At 36.5% G+C, this 18654-nt stretch overlaps 1 protein-coding gene and 1 long non-coding RNA gene across 2 annotated transcripts in view; one reads left to right on the top strand and one right to left on the bottom strand.

Annotated features, from left to right (window-relative positions):
• The window catches only part of LOC108542686 (uncharacterized), a 97613-nt gene that overhangs the window by 21895 nt on the left and 57064 nt on the right, over nt 1–18654 (bottom strand). The window lies entirely within an intron of this gene.
• Nucleotides 1–18654, top strand: part of BOD1L1 (biorientation of chromosomes in cell division 1 like 1) — a 62309-nt gene that overhangs the window by 6514 nt on the left and 37141 nt on the right. The window contains 8 exon segments of the mRNA XM_017892782.1: nt 1219–1343; nt 6332–6522; nt 7024–7638; nt 8167–8316; nt 13540–13706; nt 15238–15349; nt 15976–16114; nt 17450–17522. Coding sequence (XP_017748271.1) covers nt 1219–1343; nt 6332–6522; nt 7024–7638; nt 8167–8316; nt 13540–13706; nt 15238–15349; nt 15976–16114; nt 17450–17522 — 1572 coding nt within the window.

The following is an 18654-nucleotide window of genomic DNA, read 5'->3' as shown; positions in this document are numbered from 1 at the left end:
AAAGCTGTATAGAAGAAAGGTAGAAAGAACATCAGTGGTGGAGGACAGCCTCTAGAAATGGAATGCAGTCCTGAGTGCATGGTCACATATTCCTTCCAGGCAATGCCCCTTCAAGTAGAGATGATATGTGTTCCCCTCCATGCTCGCCTCAGGGAGCACATCAAGGGTTCTTCTCGGACTCAGCGCTGTCGACATTTGGGACTGGATAGTTATTTTGCTGTCAGGGGATTGTCCTGTGCATTGTAGGATATTCAGTAGCATCCTTACCCTTGACCCACTAGATGGCAATAGCACTCTCATCAGTTGTAACAACCTAAAATGTCTCCAGACATTGCCAAGTGTCCCTTGGGGGGTGGGACTGAAATCCTTCTTGGTAGAGAACCATTGTCTTACCTCAGATTTAATGCCTAGTTCAAGTAGTTGCCCCTCAGTAATTTCTCTTGGGTCTATGCCATTAGCTGGTTTCTGCCACCCCAGTACAGACCTTCCTCACTGTAGTTATTGCATGCTTTCCTAAAAGTATTTTGTGTCTGTTTACTCTTGCGCTGTAGGATGATTAACCATCAAAAAGCTTAGCTGTTTTATCACTCTGCCCATATGTGCAGTGGGCTCCCATTCTCTACCCCGTAATTCCAAACTTCTTGTACAAGTACCCAAAGCCTTTTAGCACCTGGCCCCAACCTCTCTGTCTTAACCTCATTTCTCTGCTTTTTGTATTCTCTGCTTTTTATATTCTCTTCTGTAGCCAAGCTGGACCACCGATCTGGGGGCTCACTAAATGCTCCTGGCCTCCAGTTTTCTCATCCACTTGCTCTTTGTTTACATTGACTGTATGAGCAAAGCCAGCCATTCCCATTCCCAGCTACCTTGTGCAATTGATTTTTCCAGCTCAAATGGCACATTTTCAATGAAGGCATGCTTCCTCAGATCTTCTCCCTTTTTTACTCCAAATCATCTAATAATAACACTTGTTTGTCTCTTATTTTCCAGTCCTCTGTCTATAAATAAGAGGTGTATCTTTCTTCTTTATATTCCTCATCTCTCCAAACACCTTGTCTTACACAAAAGCAGTAGTATTTGAATGAGTGTAAGTTATCTTGAAGCAGAATTGTCAGAAACTGTGAAACTTTGTTGTCCCATGGTAAAAATAATTTTCTGAGAGGTGAATATTGATACTGTATAACATTGAAGACTCAACCTTCCTTTTTTTCTCTCTAGCCTGCCTATCAGAATCTGAGACAGCGTGTTGACAACTTTGTTGCAAATCACTTGGCAACTCACACATGGAGTCCCCATCTCAATAAGAACCAGCTAAGAAACAACATTAGACAACAAGTCCTCAAGTAAGTGTCAGAAATAAGAGTTCTGGGCAGGTTTTAAAATGTCCTAACCTACTTTGCCTGAAAGCGGAGAAATTACATACAAGTTTGTTCACCTAATGATGTTGACAATTTTACTTGATTTGGTGTAGCTGTTTCCTGTGATTTAGCATAATTTTGGATTTGGGTCTAATCACTTCACATTTTCTTATACATTTTAACAGTCTGATTGTTCCTGTAGACCTTTGGAAATATTTGAAGGAAGGAAATAACAATATGACTTTCTAAAAAATCTAGATATAATATTAATAGATGATATACACAGTTGCCTTCACAACTATTTTCTTGACCCTAAGAGAGCAAGCAGGCTTTATTATTCTTATTTTACAAATAAAGACATTAAAGATTACTGAAATTAAAATATTTTCTCTTGATTTGAGGCCATGTCTTCTTTTAATACAGTGCCCCCGTCTTTTGCATTTGACTATGACTTTTAACTGCTACTTATGGATGATATAGCTCCCCACCTCCCCTCAAAGTGTTGGACCTGTCAGAGCCATTTTGAGTGAACATAAGGTAATGAGAATTAGAAGAACTCGAATATTTGGAGCATCCTTAGAAAACTAGATTTACAGTCTTCTGCTTTTTTTTTTTTTTAAATGAAACAAAACAAAAAAGGGTCTCATTCTGTTCCCCAGGCTGGAATGTGGTGGCATGATGATAGCTTATTTCTGCCTCAATCTCCTGGGCTCAAGCAGACCTCCTAACGTCATCATCCTGAGCACCTGCCACCATGCCCAGCTTCTCATTGTGTTTTTTTGTAGAGACAGTGTCTCATTATGTTGCCCAGACTGGTCTCCAACTCAGGCTCAAGGGATCTTCTCTCCTTGGCTTCTAAAAGTGCTGGGATTACAGGCATAGGCCACCTCGCCTGGCCACTACTTGTTCTTGAATGTAAATATGTGCAAAGACAAGAAAGCCTTCTACCCCTGCTATACCCCTTAAAAAAAGGGTGACTGAGTTATTTAGAGAGCATCCAGTCTCCCTGACTTGACAAGTGTTTATGTTCAAGTACATCTTTGAGAATGAAGTGTAGCTTTTAAACAGTTAAACCAATCTGTTTTATACCTGCCACCTGTTAATTTCCTTGTGTCCCACAGGAACCTCTGGAAAGCCTATCTAGTCTGATAGTTTCAACCAACAGGAAGTCCCACAAATCAAAATTCACACCCTGACTAAAAGACAAACCTATTTAGCCACAGGTAATACTAGAAACCAGGAGCCTGGGGGCTCAGACAGTGTCTCCTTGTGCATAAGAGAAGAGGGAAATTCACAATAGCTTTTTTGTCTACATTTTAAAGGACGTCAGAGGAACCTGTAAAAGAGTCTAGGTGAGATCAAAAGATGCCATTAGAAGGCTGCATAATAATACCTGGTAGGAAAAGGTCAAAGCTGTTTCTAGAAAAAGTAGAAACAAAAGAGATCTGTTGGGTGACAGGCCTGCTGCCTGTCGTTTCCACAAAGGCCTTCAAAGAGAACAATGACCAAAATAACTTAGAACTGGGGGATAAGGGAGTGGAGGTAGGGTAGAGCACCCCTTCACAGACATTTATACAGAGCTCTACTGATTACTTTCATTCAACGATTTGCATAGCCACCTCCCTGTTCACAAATGATCGCATTGCTTTAAAAGCATATTTTTTGGGAGTCTGGCATTCTTTTTCTTCCTATATTGACACTCAGATTAAAGGCAAACTTCTTAGAATTGCATTTACTTTTATAGCGTACAAAATCTATAAGGTAAGGGAACAGTCATTCTGTTCTTTTATTTAAGTGAGCTAAGTCTTACACATGTGAAAATTAAGTGACATGCGCATCCGTGTGACGAGACCACCAAACAGGCTTTGTGTGGGCAATAAGTCCGAAAAGATAGTTAGCTGATAAGGGTGGGGCCGTTTAATAGGATTTGGGTAGGTAAAGGAAAATTACAGTCAAAGGGGGGTTGTTCTCTGGCAGGCAGGAGTGGAGGTTACAAGGTGCTCAGTGGGGGAGCTTTTTGAGCCAGGAAAAGGACTTTCACAAGGTAATGTCATCACTTAAGGCAAGGACCAGCCATTTTCACTTCTTTTGTGGTGGAATGTCATCAGTTAAGGCGGGGCAGGGCATTTGCACTTCTTTTGTGATTCTTCAGTTACTTCAGGCCATCTGGGTGTGCAAGTCACAGGGGATACAATGGCTTGGCTTGGGCTCCGAGGCCTGACATTAAGCACTTAAAATTACTGCTGTACCAGTAAGACATTGTGATCACAAAATCATGTTTGGTGCGAGGTAAGGAGTTCTTGTGGCTGTGTCAGTGATTAAATGCTGGAGCAATTTGCCTATGAGTAATGAGGAATCTCTTTTTCTGGAGCCATTTTGAAAGAGGGAAGACAGCTGCCTTCTCTTGGATAATTTAGGCATTGCTTTTCCTGGGACATTTGTAAATTTTCTTCTAGCTGTATTTATTTTTTTTTAATGAACTATTTTCATTTAATATCCATTAGTAACATTTTATGATACTGATAATAACATTTTAAAGCTTCCTTAAAGAGATTATTTAGTTGTGTTCAATCGGAAGGTATAGGGTTGGACTAGCCCCTGTGAATAAATATAATTTCAAACAGTTTTTCGTACGTATGCTTTGAGACATACATACTCACTTGACTCCATTAGGTTGAGCTATCTGCACTTGCCATTTTTGTAAGACAAAAATGGTCTAATATCAGCAATTTCAGATGGTTCAACTTAATAGCTGATCTGCTGACTCAGTAGGAGGGAAAATTTTATTCTACTTAAGCTTTTATTTGTACAACAGAATCTGAAAATCCTAGATAACTGAATAATGATCTTAGATAAACATAATTTGAAAAGAAGACAAGGAAGTAACTTTAACCAGAAAAACGCCAGCTGTTGGCATTTTGGCTTTGCCCTTGACCGATGGCTGTAGCTTCTCCCCACTTGGGTGAGGCAGTTATGGCCGCTAAGTGCAGTATGATCATTAGTACTGGACTCCATTTTGCTATAAGATACCAGAGCTGACCTCTGTGTGAGAAAGGACTAAAGTAGAAGTGTTTTGTTTGTTTGCAGGACAAGAGGCTAGAACATAGGCAGACAGAGAAAGAGACTGAAGCAAAAATTTGGGAGTGGATCGTTTTAATTTTTTTTTTGTACTTTTTTTTCTTCTTCTTTTTCTTTTTGAGACAGAGTCTCGCTCTGTTGCCAGGGTGGAGTGCAGTGGCGCCATCTCGACTCACTGCAATCTCTGCCTTCTGGGTTCTAGCAATTCTCCTGCCTCAGCCTCCCAAGTAGCTGGAATTGCAGGCACAGCCAGCTAATTTTTGTATTTTTAGTAGAAATGGGGTTTCCCCATGTTGGCCAGAATGGTCTGGATCTCCTCAACTTGTGATCTGCCCGCCTCGGCCTCCCAGTGTGCTGGGATTACAGGCGTGAGCCACCGTGCCCGGCCCTTTTTGTACCTTTTTACTTATACTCTAAAACCTTTTTTAAGATTGCTTTTTCTTATTTCTTTTCTACCTACTACATTTTAAATACACCTCTAAGATGTAACAATGTTTGCAAGATTTCCGTTTTTTTTTTAATCTTAGAACTTTAAAAAGCAGGTAACCTACTTTGTGCCGAATTGGCTCATTTTTCTCTATGCCCACATAAGTAGAATTATAGTTTCACAAGGCGATAAGGTGCCTCCAGAAATGAAAAACTAATCCATCCTGCACTCCAGATGGAACTACACTCAAAAATAGCATTTGTAAAGTGTAAGGAAAGATGGCTCCTCATCCATTCCATAGAGAGAAATTGAGGCTAAAAGCTAGAAATGACTGGCACTTTGATCTTCCAGTCCTATCCCGGGTACCTTGACTTGTCCACTTCTTTTTTAGGAAGAAACAAGATTTAAGTGTGTTTCTTAAAATAAATTCATGTTCTCTTATTTTACTCAGATGCCTTTGTGCAGAAGCACATTTCATAGATAGTTGTCCTCATCTCTCTTTTGTCTTTTGTATATGATATTTCTTTAACTCCATGTACCTTTCTTCCCCTTCTCTTCTGTAGAAATCAAGACTTGGCTCAAATGTCTTCTCCTTTATGAAGCACTCCTAAATTATCTTAGATATATCTAATAATTTCTTATTCCTCTAATAAGCAAATAATTTCTTATTCCTCTCTTTTCCTATAGTACATGATGTGTACTAGTGCCTATCATCTCATGTCTTAATTGTGTGTACATCCCCATCCAGAACAAGGACCAGGTCAGTTTGTAGCTGTCAGTGGCCAGCATAGTACCTGTTATATAGAAGACACTTATAACATAATTGTTGAATGAATGAATCATCCAGTTTTTATAGCAGGAAGATAATAGAAAGCCAGAAGTCTTGTTTCTCCAAATTTTTTTCTCTAAAGTTTTCCTTCTTTTATTTTGTAATTTGATGAAATTATATTTTGTGTGTGTGTTGTTTGTTATTTTCTGGGGACTCTAATGCTTATAAAAGCTTACATTTTTTTTCTGTTAAAAAAAAAGTTACAGAGATCATAGGTTTGTTTTATCCCCAGAACTCAGCTTTTTAATGACCTTATTCCTATATGCCATGAGCAGAGTAGGGGTGAGATAAGCATCACTTCTATACTGGACCCTAGGTAGTGTACTGTGTCTAGTTCTAAGGGTGTTTTGTTTTATCTGTTTCAGTATTTGCACTAGTGAAACAGTAGTAGAAAAGTTTACAGACTTTTATAGTATGGTATATCTAAAGCTACTATAGCATGAAACTTAGTTTCCATTGTCTGTCTATATCCAAGAAAATGGATTGGGACAATTTAAGTTGGATGGATGGATGGATGGATGGATGGATAGATAGATGATAGATAGATAGACAAATAGATAGATAGAGTGTTATTTTAAAGTAATTAATGCGAATAATATATTATTTTTTCACATTTCCATAAATTATCTTGTGTTTCAGATCAGGAATGTTGGAGTCTGGTATTGACCGAATTATTTCTCAGGTTGTGGATCCAAAGATCAACCACACATTCAGACCTCAGGTGGAGAAAGCTGTGCATGAGTTTTTGGCCACGCTGAATCACAAAGAGGAAGCAAGTGGCAACACAGCTCCTGATGATGAGAAACCAGACTCTTCCCTTATTACACAAGGTGCTTTGCTTTTACTCTTGGTCAGTTCCGTTGTTTTTCTTCTTGAACTGAATATCAAGTTAGGGAGACTTGGCTCTTTAACACATTTTTTAATTTGGCTATTCCAGTGAAATTGTACTTACTTTAAATATCTCCTAAGTTCCTCAATTGTCATAACATTTCCTTTTTTAGATTAATAAAAATAATAAGCATATTATTAATGGGGTGTGTGAGTATGATAATAGAAGGAATAACTAAAATAATTAGAGAATATAGTCTTTTTCTAGGCATTAGACAGTTCCTCAGATTTGCATGGTGCCCTTCCTAAGATAATATATTAGAGAGATAGATAATTCAGAATATGGTATATACTAGTACTGGTACCTGAAAGTCTGAAAGAATATACAGATGGTCTGCGCAGCATATGCATCGTATAAAGATGACAGTGATGTGTGGTATTGATTTAGCAGAGGTATCTTCCTTCTGATTAAATGTATTCTAAAACTTCTCTTTTTCTTTAAGGTGTTCCTGCTCCTGGGCCCAGTGCTAATGTAGCCAATGATGCCATGTCGATATTGGAAACCATAACTTCTCTTAACCAAGAAGCCAGTGCTGCTAGGGCTTCAACAGAAACATCAAATGCCAAGACCAATGAGAGAGCATCAAAAAAACTTCCATCTCAGCCAACCACTGATACTGGTACTGACAAAGAAAGAACTTCAGAGGACATGGCTGATAAAGAAAAATCTACAGCTGACTGTGGAGGTGAAGGACTAGAAACAGCCCCAAAGTCTGAAGAATTTAGCGACCTTCCTTGTCCAGTTGAAGAAATTAAAAATTACACAAAAGAGCATAATAATTTAATTCTGCTAAATAAGGATGTTCAACAGGAAAGCAGTGAGCAAAAAAATAAATCAACAGACAAAGGTGAAAAGAAGCCAGACAGCAATGAGAAAGGAGAAAGAAAGAAAGAAAAGAAGGAAAAGACTGAAAAGAAATTTGACCACTCAAAAAAGAGTGAAGATACACAGAAAGTTAAAGATGAAAAACAAGCAAAAGAAAAAGAAGTAGAGAGTTTAAAACTTCCTTCAGACAAGAACAGTAATAAAGCTAAAACTGTTGAAGGGACAAAAGAAGGTATATAAAAACTTGCAAACATCTACAAAGTTTAAAGAACAGTATTTTGGGATCAGGGAAGTATCAAATTTGCCTTCGTATTTTCATAAGTTTATTTAATACTTTTGGAAACTTAAATCCCCTTTGCCTAAGGAAAAAAACAAATATTTGTATTTTTGTATACTAATATATCTGTTCACAGAGTAAATTAATAGAGAAATTATGAATTTATAATTTGTCTTATAATTTATTCACATACATTATTTTAAGCAACTTAATTCATAGTTGGATATCCTAATCTTTATTAGGTAGTAAATACTTCAGTTACTTAAAATTCATTTTTTTATTATATCATACATTGTAAATTAATAGTTCAGTTATTTTTACAGAAGTCTACTTTGCCTTTGTATTTTCTGTAAACCACTCTGCCTTGTTTAATAGTTTGACACGTATTTAAAGCAGAAAATTTTAAATGTAATTTAGTAATTGAGCTCTGAATATGTTCTTGTAACGAAATGATTTTTTTTCTGTTTTATTTTCCTCTTGAAGATTTATCTTTGATAGATTCTGATGTGGATGGACTTACAGACATCACAGTTAGCTCTGTTCATACCAGTGACCTTTCATCTTTTGAAGAAGATACTGAAGAGGAAGTTGTAACGTCTGATAGCATGGAAGAAGGAGAGATTACGTCAGATGGTAAAGCATTTTACATAATAATGCCTCTGAAGCATCCTGTCAAGCATTATTTGTATATTCTGATGGCTATATCCTGAAAAACAGTGTGGTATAATAGCAAGAGCATGGGATTTTGTAGTTGAAAGATTTGTTTCTGAGACCCAGCTCCAAAGGTGTCTGTCTGGGCAAGCTTGGTAAGTTACTAAATCTCAACAACCTTTGGTTCTTCATTCTTTAACTCTATCCCCTAGTATGATTATTAATTTAAAATGTAGAGGAGATAAATATATGAAGATGCTTTTTATTTGTGTGTTTCACATTTGGGGGCAGCATAGTCCACAACACTGCCCTCAATTAATGGCACCAGTTGCAAGTTCAGGGTTCCCCAAGACCACCTTTAGATTTGATAATTTGCTAAAAGGGCTCATAGAACTTACTGAAAGGTGGTATACTCACAGCTGTGGTTGTTTACAGTTAAGGTACTCAGATTAAAATCTGCCAAGGGAAGAGGCACACAGGGTAGAGTCCAGGAAAGTTTCAAACTTCCAATTGTTCCCCCTTGGATTACTTCCTCTGCATTGATGTCTGACGACATATGCAGAATATTGCCAACCAGGGAAGTTCACCAGAGCCTTGGGATCCAAAGTTCTTACCAAGGCTCTAGCATATAGTCAAAGTTGGCTGCCCACATGGCTGATCTCAGTCTCTAACCCCTCTAGAGGTCAAACTCATACTCCATGACCCACCACTCCAACCCTAAATCACATTGTTAGACTGTTTAGCTTGACTCAAGAGCCTTCGCACTCTGAAACACTCCAGTCAGGCATAGCATTCCAGAGGCTTAGAGATTACCTCCCAGAAGCTAATGGTAAAGGCCAGACCTCTCTGGGCAAGGCTGAATTCTTTATAATACAGTTTGTTTTTCAGAAAACCCCTCCTGAGCACTTCCTATCTTCCAGGCGCTGTGCTAAGGACGTTCGTGTAATAACTCCTGTAGTCCTCAGAACAACCCCAGGAAGTAGGTATAGGCAAGGAGACAAAGTCAGAGAGACCATGTCTTGTCCAGTCATGTAGCTAGTGAGCACCAGTGCAGATTTCAAACCTGAGTCTGTGCTTCTTACCAATATCTTACGCTGCTCTTACCACATGATTAAATTCTGTTTAGGACTATTAGTTTAGGAATAATAAAAATACTGAGTTTTATTTGCAATTGCCTATAGAGAGCATCTTAAAATTTGTTGCTAGCTTTCAGATAGACTACCTAGAGAGAAAATCATAGAGGAGAAAACGTATAAGCTTGTAACACCATAGATGAATGTCTCAGTCCCTCCCTTTTTTTTTTTCTTCAATTTCACAAACTAAAAAAAGCAGCAGCAGCACTTTCTAATTGTCATATCTGTCCTCATGAGGTCAGCTCTGTGTTACCTGTATAGGAAGAATGCTCCTTATCCTGTGAACACTCCACTTTCTCTACCCTAACTAAAATTAATTCTTGATGCCTTTTTGGGTCTTCTTAAGTTTTTTCCTGGTAAGACTAGATTTTATATGTATGGAATTTAAAAAGTAAGAAGATGGCTATTTTAAGAGTATATGGTAGGAAATGAAAACCTTGTTTACTTTTTTTCTTCTTGCTGTGTCAAAGCAAAACAGATTACCTTCCAGTTATTGATCCAGTTATTGATTCAATCCAGTTATTGATTCTTGCCTCTTCCCTAAATGAGAAATTCAGAGGTGGTCATTAAAATCTCAAGTTTACTTTAAAGTACAGCTTCCAGTGGATTTGTTGAACTTAACAATGGTAAAGCATAAATATCAAGTCCAGTGAAAAATAAGAATTGTTTGTCCGGAGAACACTGAGGCACAGATGGAGGCTGTTAGGCTGAGATAGCTCCAATGCCTTGGTTTCCTACAAAGGCAAACTGAAGCTCAGTCTAAATAGTAAAACAGAGTTTAAACTTAGCTCATCAGAAACCTCCAGTTAACTTCTAACTAGGGACTTTCCACCAGATCATATTCAGATAAGGCACACACCTAGCTGTAGCCAATCCAGTCATGTATTTCGTCTGCTTTTGTGTTCAGCCTGTAAAAGCCCACTGCTTGTGTTGCCGAAGCAGAGCTCTCAGAACCTCTCCTCGTTCTGATGCCTGATTCATGAATCATTCTTTGCTCCAAAAAACTCTGTTAAATTTAATTTGTCTGAAATTTTCCTTTTAACAGCATAAATAATTATAATGTCTAACTTTTCTTTGTCTTATTTATGTGTGAGAAGCTGATAAGAAATAAAAATAAGAATTATAGCCTTTAAAAGTCAATTTCTGAAATTTTCACATCCTAATATTTCCCCTTTTGGACCTCCAATTGATCTTGCCTTTGCTGCTTGTACAGCATAATGTTGATTTTATGCTAATTCACAGACATACTCCTCTTGCTATTAACTTTCTTACAGATGAAGAGAAGAACAAACAGAATAAAACAAAAACTCAAACTACTGNTAAATTAATAGTTCAGTTATTTTACAGAAGTCTACTTTGCCTTTGTATTTTCTGTAAACCACTCTGCCTTGTTTAATAGTTTGACACGTATTTAAAGCAGAAAATTTTAAATGTAATTTAGTAATTGAGCTCTGAATATGTTCTTGTAACGAAATGATTTTTTTTCTGTTTTATTTTCCTCTTGAAGATTTATCTTTGATAGATTCTGATGTGGATGGACTTACAGACATCACAGTTAGCTCTGTTCATACCAGTGACCTTTCATCTTTTGAAGAAGATACTGAAGAGGAAGTTGTAACGTCTGATAGCATGGAAGAAGGAGAGATTACGTCAGATGGTAAAGCATTTTACATAATAATGCCTCTGAAGCATCCTGTCAAGCATTATTTGTATATTCTGATGGCTATATCCTGAAAACAGTGTGGTATAATAGCAAGAGCATGGGATTTTGTAGTTGAAAGATTTGTTTCTGAGACCCAGCTCCAAAGGTGTCTGTCTGGGCAAGCTTGGTAAGTTACTAAATCTCAACAACCTTTGGTTCTTCATTCTTTAACTCTATCCCCTAGTATGATTATTAATTTAAAATGTAGAGGAGATAAATATATGAAGATGCTTTTATTTGTGTGTTTCACATTTGGGGCAGCATAGTCCACAACACTGCCCTCAATTAATGGCACCAGTTGCAAGTTCAGGGTTCCCCAAGACCACCTTTAGATTTGATAATTTGCTAAAAGGGCTCATAGAACTTACTGAAAGGTGGTATACTCACAGCTGTGGTTGTTTACAGTTAAGGTACTCAGATTAAAATCTGCCAAGGGAAGAGGCACACAGGGTAGAGTCCAGGAAAGTTTCAAACTTCCAATTGTTCCCCTTGGATTACTTCCTCTGCATTGATGTCTGACGACATATGCAGAATATTGCCAACCAGGGAAGTTCACCAGAGCCTTGGGATCCAAAGTTCTTACCAAGGCTCTAGCATATAGTCAAAGTTGGCTGCCCACATGGCTGATCTCAGTCTCTAACCCCTCTAGAGGTCAAACTCATACTCCATGACCCACCACTCCAACCCTAAATCACATTGTTAGACTGTTTAGCTTGACTCAAGAGCCTTCGCACTCTGAAACACTCCAGTCAGGCATAGCATTCCAGAGGCTTAGAGATTACCTCCCAGAAGCTAATGGTAAAGGCCAGACCTCTCTGGGCAAGGCTGAATTCTTTATAATACAGTTTGTTTTCAGAAAACCCCTCCTGAGCACTTCCTATCTTCCAGGCGCTGTGCTAAGGACGTTCGTGTAATAACTCCTGTAGTCCTCAGAACAACCCCAGGAAGTAGGTATAGGCAAGGAGACAAAGTCAGAGAGACCATGTCTTGTCCAGTCATGTAGCTAGTGAGCACCAGTGCAGATTTCAAACCTGAGTCTGTGCTTCTTACCAATATCTTACGCTGCTCTTACCACATGATTAAATTCTGTTTAGGACTATTAGTTTAGGAATAATAAAATACTGAGTTTTATTTGCAATTGCCTATAGAGAGCATCTTAAAATTTGTTGCTAGCTTTCAGATAGACTACCTAGAGAGAAAATCATAGAGGAGAAAACGTATAAGCTTGTAACACCATAGATGAATGTCTCAGTCCCTCCCTTTTTTTTTTTCTTCAATTTCACAAACTAAAAAAAGCAGCAGCAGCACTTTCTAATTGTCATATCTGTCCTCATGAGGTCAGCTCTGTGTTACCTGTATAGGAAGAATGCTCCTTATCCTGTGAACACTCCACTTTCTCTACCCTAACTAAAATTAATTCTTGATGCCTTTTGGGTCTTCTTAAGTTTTTTCCTGGTAAGACTAGATTTTATATGTATGGAATTTAAAAGTAAGAAGATGGCTATTTTAAGAGTATATGGTAGGAAATGAAAACCTTGTTTACTTTTTTTCTTCTTGCTGTGTCAAAGCAAAACAGATTACCTTCCAGTTATTGATCCAGTTATTGATTCAATCCAGTTATTGATTCTTGCCTCTTCCCTAAATGAGAAATTCAGAGGTGGTCATTAAAATCTCAAGTTTACTTTAAAGTACAGCTTCCAGTGGATTTGTTGAACTTAACAATGGTAAAGCATAAATATCAAGTCCAGTGAAAATAAGAATTGTTTGTCCGGAGAACACTGAGGCACAGATGGAGGCTGTTAGGCTGAGATAGCTCCAATGCCTTGGTTTCCTACAAAGGCAAACTGAAGCTCAGTCTAAATAGTAAAACAGAGTTTAAACTTAGCTCATCAGAAACCTCCAGTTAACTTCTAACTAGGGACTTTCCACCAGATCATATTCAGATAAGGCACACACCTAGCTGTAGCCAATCCAGTCATGTATTTCGTCTGCTTTTGTGTTCAGCCTGTAAAAGCCCACTGCTTGTGTTGCCGAAGCAGAGCTCTCAGAACCTCTCCTCGTTCTGATGCCTGATTCATGAATCATTCTTTGCTCCAAAAAACTCTGTTAAATTTAATTTGTCTGAAATTTTCCTTTTAACAGCATAAATAATTATAATGTCTAACTTTTCTTTGTCTTATTTATGTGTGAGAAGCTGATAAGAAATAAAATAAGAATTATAGCCTTTAAAAGTCAATTTCTGAAATTTTCACATCCTAATATTTCCCCTTTTGGACCTCCAATTGATCTTGCCTTTGCTGCTTGTACAGCATAATGTTGATTTTATGCTAATTCACAGACATACTCCTCTTGCTATTAACTTTCTTACAGATGAAGAGAAGAACAAACAGAATAAAACAAAAACTCAAACTACTGATTCTAGTGAAGGAAAAACAAAAAGTGTACGGCATGCGTATGTCCACAAACCTTACCTTTACTCAAAGTACTATAGTGATTCTGATGATGAGCTTACTGTAGAACAACGACGACAGTCCATTGTAAGTCCACTTTGTTCTGTTATTTTAACCTACTACATCAGGTTAACAAACTTAAATAGTCTATCTGCAAGGTACTGGTGTGCATGTGAAGCAGAGACATACAGGATTTGCCTGTAGGAACCTTGCTATTTAACTAGGTAGAGGAGATGTAAACATGTGACAGAGATGTTTGTGTCATCATTACTAATACAAGTGAATATCCCTTATCCGAAATGGGTGGACCAGAGGTGTTGCAAATTTTGGAATTTTTCACAATTTGGAATATTTGCATATACATAGTGAGAAATCTTAGGGATGGAACCCAAGTCTAAACATAAAATTCATTTGTGTGTCTTATATACCTATGCACATAGCCTGCCGATTATTCTATACAATGTTTTTGATAATTTGGTGCATGAAACAAAGTTTTGACTACAGTTTGATTGCCACCTGTCACATGAAGTCAGGTGTGGAATTTTCCACTTGTGACAGCATGTCAGTGCTAAAGAGTTCAGATTTTCAGATGATGGTTGCTCAACCTATAGTAGTGAAACTGGCAACAACCTAAATGCTTTACAGTATGGAAATGTTTAAACCAAGTGTAGATCCAGTCCTGCAAGGATATGATATGCAGCTATTAACATACTATTGAGATGGAAATGCTGTTCACCTATTTCTTGGATTCGAAAATATTTCTAATTATAAAATGTACCACTGAATTAATAACCGCTTTTTAAAGAAAATTACTAACTTATTATTACATATGTATGTTAGTTTTAAGATAGCTTACCATTTTAGAAACATTAAAGTATGAAAAGTTGTAAAATATGAAAAGTTCAGAATCAGGAAATATTGTTACATAGGAAAATGATTTGAAGAAACTGCCCCAAAATGCTAGTGGTGATTAGCTTTCACTTCAGGTTTATCTCTTGTAAAGGTTACTTGGTTAGAAGTTATGCACCTGCTTAGGATTTTTGGCACTCCGGGCCAGAAAAGAGTAGTAAGAGTAGCACAATGATTGTGAATTCTTTCTGCTGTAAAAGACAATAGCTGCAAGTCCCAAGTCCCTTGGGTCCCAAGCATATAACCATCAAGTCATATATGTTGTAGAACTAGCCTATCACTTGAATTTTTATTTCAACTGTTTTCTATAAGAATAGTTGGAAAGTTATAAACAGCTACCTATATATACTTAATGTTCATAGATATTTTCACAGCTGTCTTTTTAATTGAAACAACCAGCTTATTTAATCACTTTTTTCCCAAAATAATACCTTGCCCATTCTTTAAACTAATGGCATTCTGAAAGAGTAATGGCAAATTTTCATAATTGTTTATTTTATTCTGGTAACTTCCAGATTGAAACATACACATACATATGTATGTATACACATACAGATAAATGTGTGTATATATATGTAGTGTATGTGCATTTTTTCAGAGCCCATTAATTTGAACATCTGAAGGGTAAACTAAAACTTTTAAAAAATACAGTTTTTCAGTGTGTTTCTGCCTTTGCCTAATAATCTGTTAGGATATTTTGTGGTTTTAGGCCAAAGAAAAAGAAGAGAGGCTTTTAAGAAGGCGAATTAATAGAGAGAAACTTGAAGAAAAACGAAAACAGAAAGCAGAAAAGACAAAGTCTTCAAAAACCAAGAGTCAAGGTATACATGTTAACTTTTAATATTTTAAACTATCTTATATATTTCATTATTTTCCAGGTACTCTTATGTTACTTATGAGACATGGATATAAAATAAAAGGAACTATTCTCAAATGTGGAAGGTTTCCTTACGTTTTAATCTCATGTGTTTATTCATTTTTCTTTTTTATTATATTGCTAAATCTTAATTAAACATTTTATCAGATACCAGCTTATGCAACTCGTTTGTTAGCAGTTTATTTTTCTGTAATGATTTGATTATCACTGGAAAGTAGATTGTTAACAATGAGTTATCAACCCTTGCTGATGATTAATGAAATTAATCTATGCTTATGTTAACTAAAATGTCAAACATTTACCTGTAAGATTGCATTCAACAAAATTGTATTCCCTCTGGTCACTAATCCTATGTAATATGTGAATTCACACATACACACACTTATGTGATCATTTGAAATAGGAAAGATAAGACTTCTTCATCCAAAATATTATGTCTGTTCTAGCACAGCTTAAAAATATTAAAGCCATTTTGGCTTTAACAATGATTAGAAAATCTTAATGAAAATTAATATTACACTGTTTCTAAAACTTTTCTGAAATACATTTTATTGATTGCTTCTTTTCTAGGCAGGAGTAGTGTGGACCTAGAGGACTCATCAACAAAGAGTTTGGAACCTAAAGCCCCCAGAATTAAAGAAGTCCTTAAAGAACGGAAAGTTTTAGAAAAAAAGGTAGCCTTGAGCAAAAAGAGAAAAAAAGATTCAAGGTACATATTTTGTCTGGGCATGTTTCCCTTGTAACACTCCCCCGGGTGCTTTCAGAAGAGAGGCATTGAAGTGACACTAAAGAGTTGTACTTAGGATGTGTATGTTGCTGCATATTTATGAAGGACCTTAGGATTTCGTATTTAGTATCAAAATGTTAATATCTATAACATTTCTAAGTAGTGTATCTTAATCTTTTCGCGTGTCCCAGATCTTTTTGTAAATTTGATGAGCGCTTTAGACCCTCTCCCCTGAAAAATGTACGTGCATAAGCTAACAATTATCCCTAGAGTTTCAGAGTTTATGGATCCTCTGGAAATTATCTGGAAGTATTCCTCTTGTTGGCGTTCAGTAACCACTTGTTTACAATTATTATTTCCAGTCTTTCCACGCTTTTAGTTTTACCAGTATTCCATGATTCTCCCCCAACCCAGAATCTGAGCCAGATTCCTTGTTAACACTGCATTATCTTGGTTAACTTTTTAAGAATTAGAAAGCTAAAGAGACTCTTGAGGGTAGCTATGAAGTCATGTGAGCCATGGGCTGCAATTTGTTTATTCCATCAAGTTGCGTTTATGTAACTTTATCACAGACTTCAAGATAACTGATTTGATAATTTGCAGAACTTGGTAAGAGTAGTAAGCTCTCAAATTTCTTACTGTTATTACATCTTATCCTTATTGATCTGAATAAATAAGACTTCCCTCTTTACTCAAAAGATAGTAATTTTGAAGTGTAATTATAGCTGATAAAATATTCATCTTTAAGCAACAAATTAGGAATTTTTGTTTCGGCTGTACTTTCCCTTAGCACCAAAAACAGTTCATGCCATATTTGGGATTGTGCTCTCCTTTGTTGACCAATAATTGATAGGATTTAAATTGAAATGTAACAAGTCTCCATTTATCGATTAAGTGTATAAATTATAGTAAACGGCCAGGCGCTGTGGCTCACGCCTTTAATCTCAGCACTTTGGGAGGCAGGGGCGGGTGGATCACATGAGGTCAGGAGTTTGAGACCAGCCTGACCAACATGGTGAAACCCTGTCTGTACTAAAAATACAAAATTAGCCAGGCATTGTGGCGCATGCCTGTAATCCCAGCTACTTGGAAGGCTGAGGCAGGAGAATTACTTGAACTCAGGAGTGGAGATTGCAGTGAACCAAGATTGCGCGATTGCACTCCAGCCTGGGCAACAAGAGCAAGACTCCACCTCAAAAAATAATAATAAAATAAGATAAATAAAACTTGTAGTAAAGGAAAGCTTTTATTGTTTTCAACCTTCCTGAAAATTTTCACATTTGATTCATGCTTTATATTTGACTCTTTCACCCTTAGGAATGTTGAAGAGAACTCCAAAAAGAAACAGCAATCTGAAGAAGATTCCAAAGAAACCTTTAAAACAAGTGAAGTATGTCTTAATAAAACCTCATTTCAAATGCTGTTTTGTTAGATAGAGGCTGTTTATTCCTTTGGAATAAAAGTTAGCATGTCATTTGACTTTTTTCAAGTTAAATAAAATGTCACTTACATTCAGCATTTTTGAAACCCCATTTTGTTATGTCCCAAATTGCCCATTTTGTTGAGTTGATTTATATATTTGTCTTTTATCTAGGTAATAGCTACTTTTCTTCTCTTTTCCCATTTCTTATAATTGCAATAACAAAAATGCCAGTAATGACAAAAAAACAGAAAAAGGGAGGCTAAAATTAAAATCTAAAATCCCCCCACTATAACAAATTATCCTTTTTATTCCCTTTCATTCCTTATCCACAAGTCCACATAATTTTTTAGAGTACAAGTAATCTGGCAAACTGTTTTTAACATTTTACTCATTTCATGTCACCTTCTAGGCTTCCTAATTATTTAATGATTGTGTAGTGTTACATGTAATGCAGATACCGTAATGTATTTAAGTATGTCCTTATATTTTAGCGCTTAGGTTGTTTCCAAGATTTGATCATTTTAAACAGTAAAACCAACGTACAATGTTTTCTTCCCCCTCTCAGGATTATTTTCGTGGGACAAACTTTTGCTTGAACTGGTTTAAAATTCTTATTTACAAAGCCACATTATCTATAGTTCTGTAGCTAAAATATCTTACTATTTCCAGAGGGAAAAAGTAATAGTTTAGTGATTATTTGTTTATCATCAGCAAACATAAATTTATTTACTCAGAAATTAAAGGTGTATTTAGAAATATATAGTGATGGTTTAATGACATATTTTTAAAGATTTAGCTTTGTGATAACTCTCTATAAAAAATTATCTCATAAGATTGTATTCACATTGTTTAGAATTAGTTTTTTATTGTGAAGTTAGGTTGATGCAAACTCCTGTTAGTTCTTTGAGGAATTTAATTTTAAGCTATTTAATAAGGTCTTGTTATGACCTGGACTCTATTATTAGTAGAAATACATTAATCTTTGTGTTGACATTTAAGGATATGCAGTGTTAAACTGACCTAGAGGCACAAAGGTCTGTCTAAGAACTTTGGCCCATTATTTGCATAAGAATAATTATAGTTAGTAGTCAGTGGGTCT

This window comes from Rhinopithecus bieti, unplaced genomic scaffold, assembly GCF_001698545.2.
Source record: "Rhinopithecus bieti isolate Rb0 unplaced genomic scaffold, ASM169854v2 scaffold_21626, whole genome shotgun sequence".
Taxonomy (NCBI): Eukaryota; Metazoa; Chordata; class Mammalia; order Primates; family Cercopithecidae; genus Rhinopithecus; species Rhinopithecus bieti.
The sequence above is the reverse complement of the archived record's forward strand: the minus strand, read 5'-3'. Positions and strand labels throughout refer to the sequence as shown.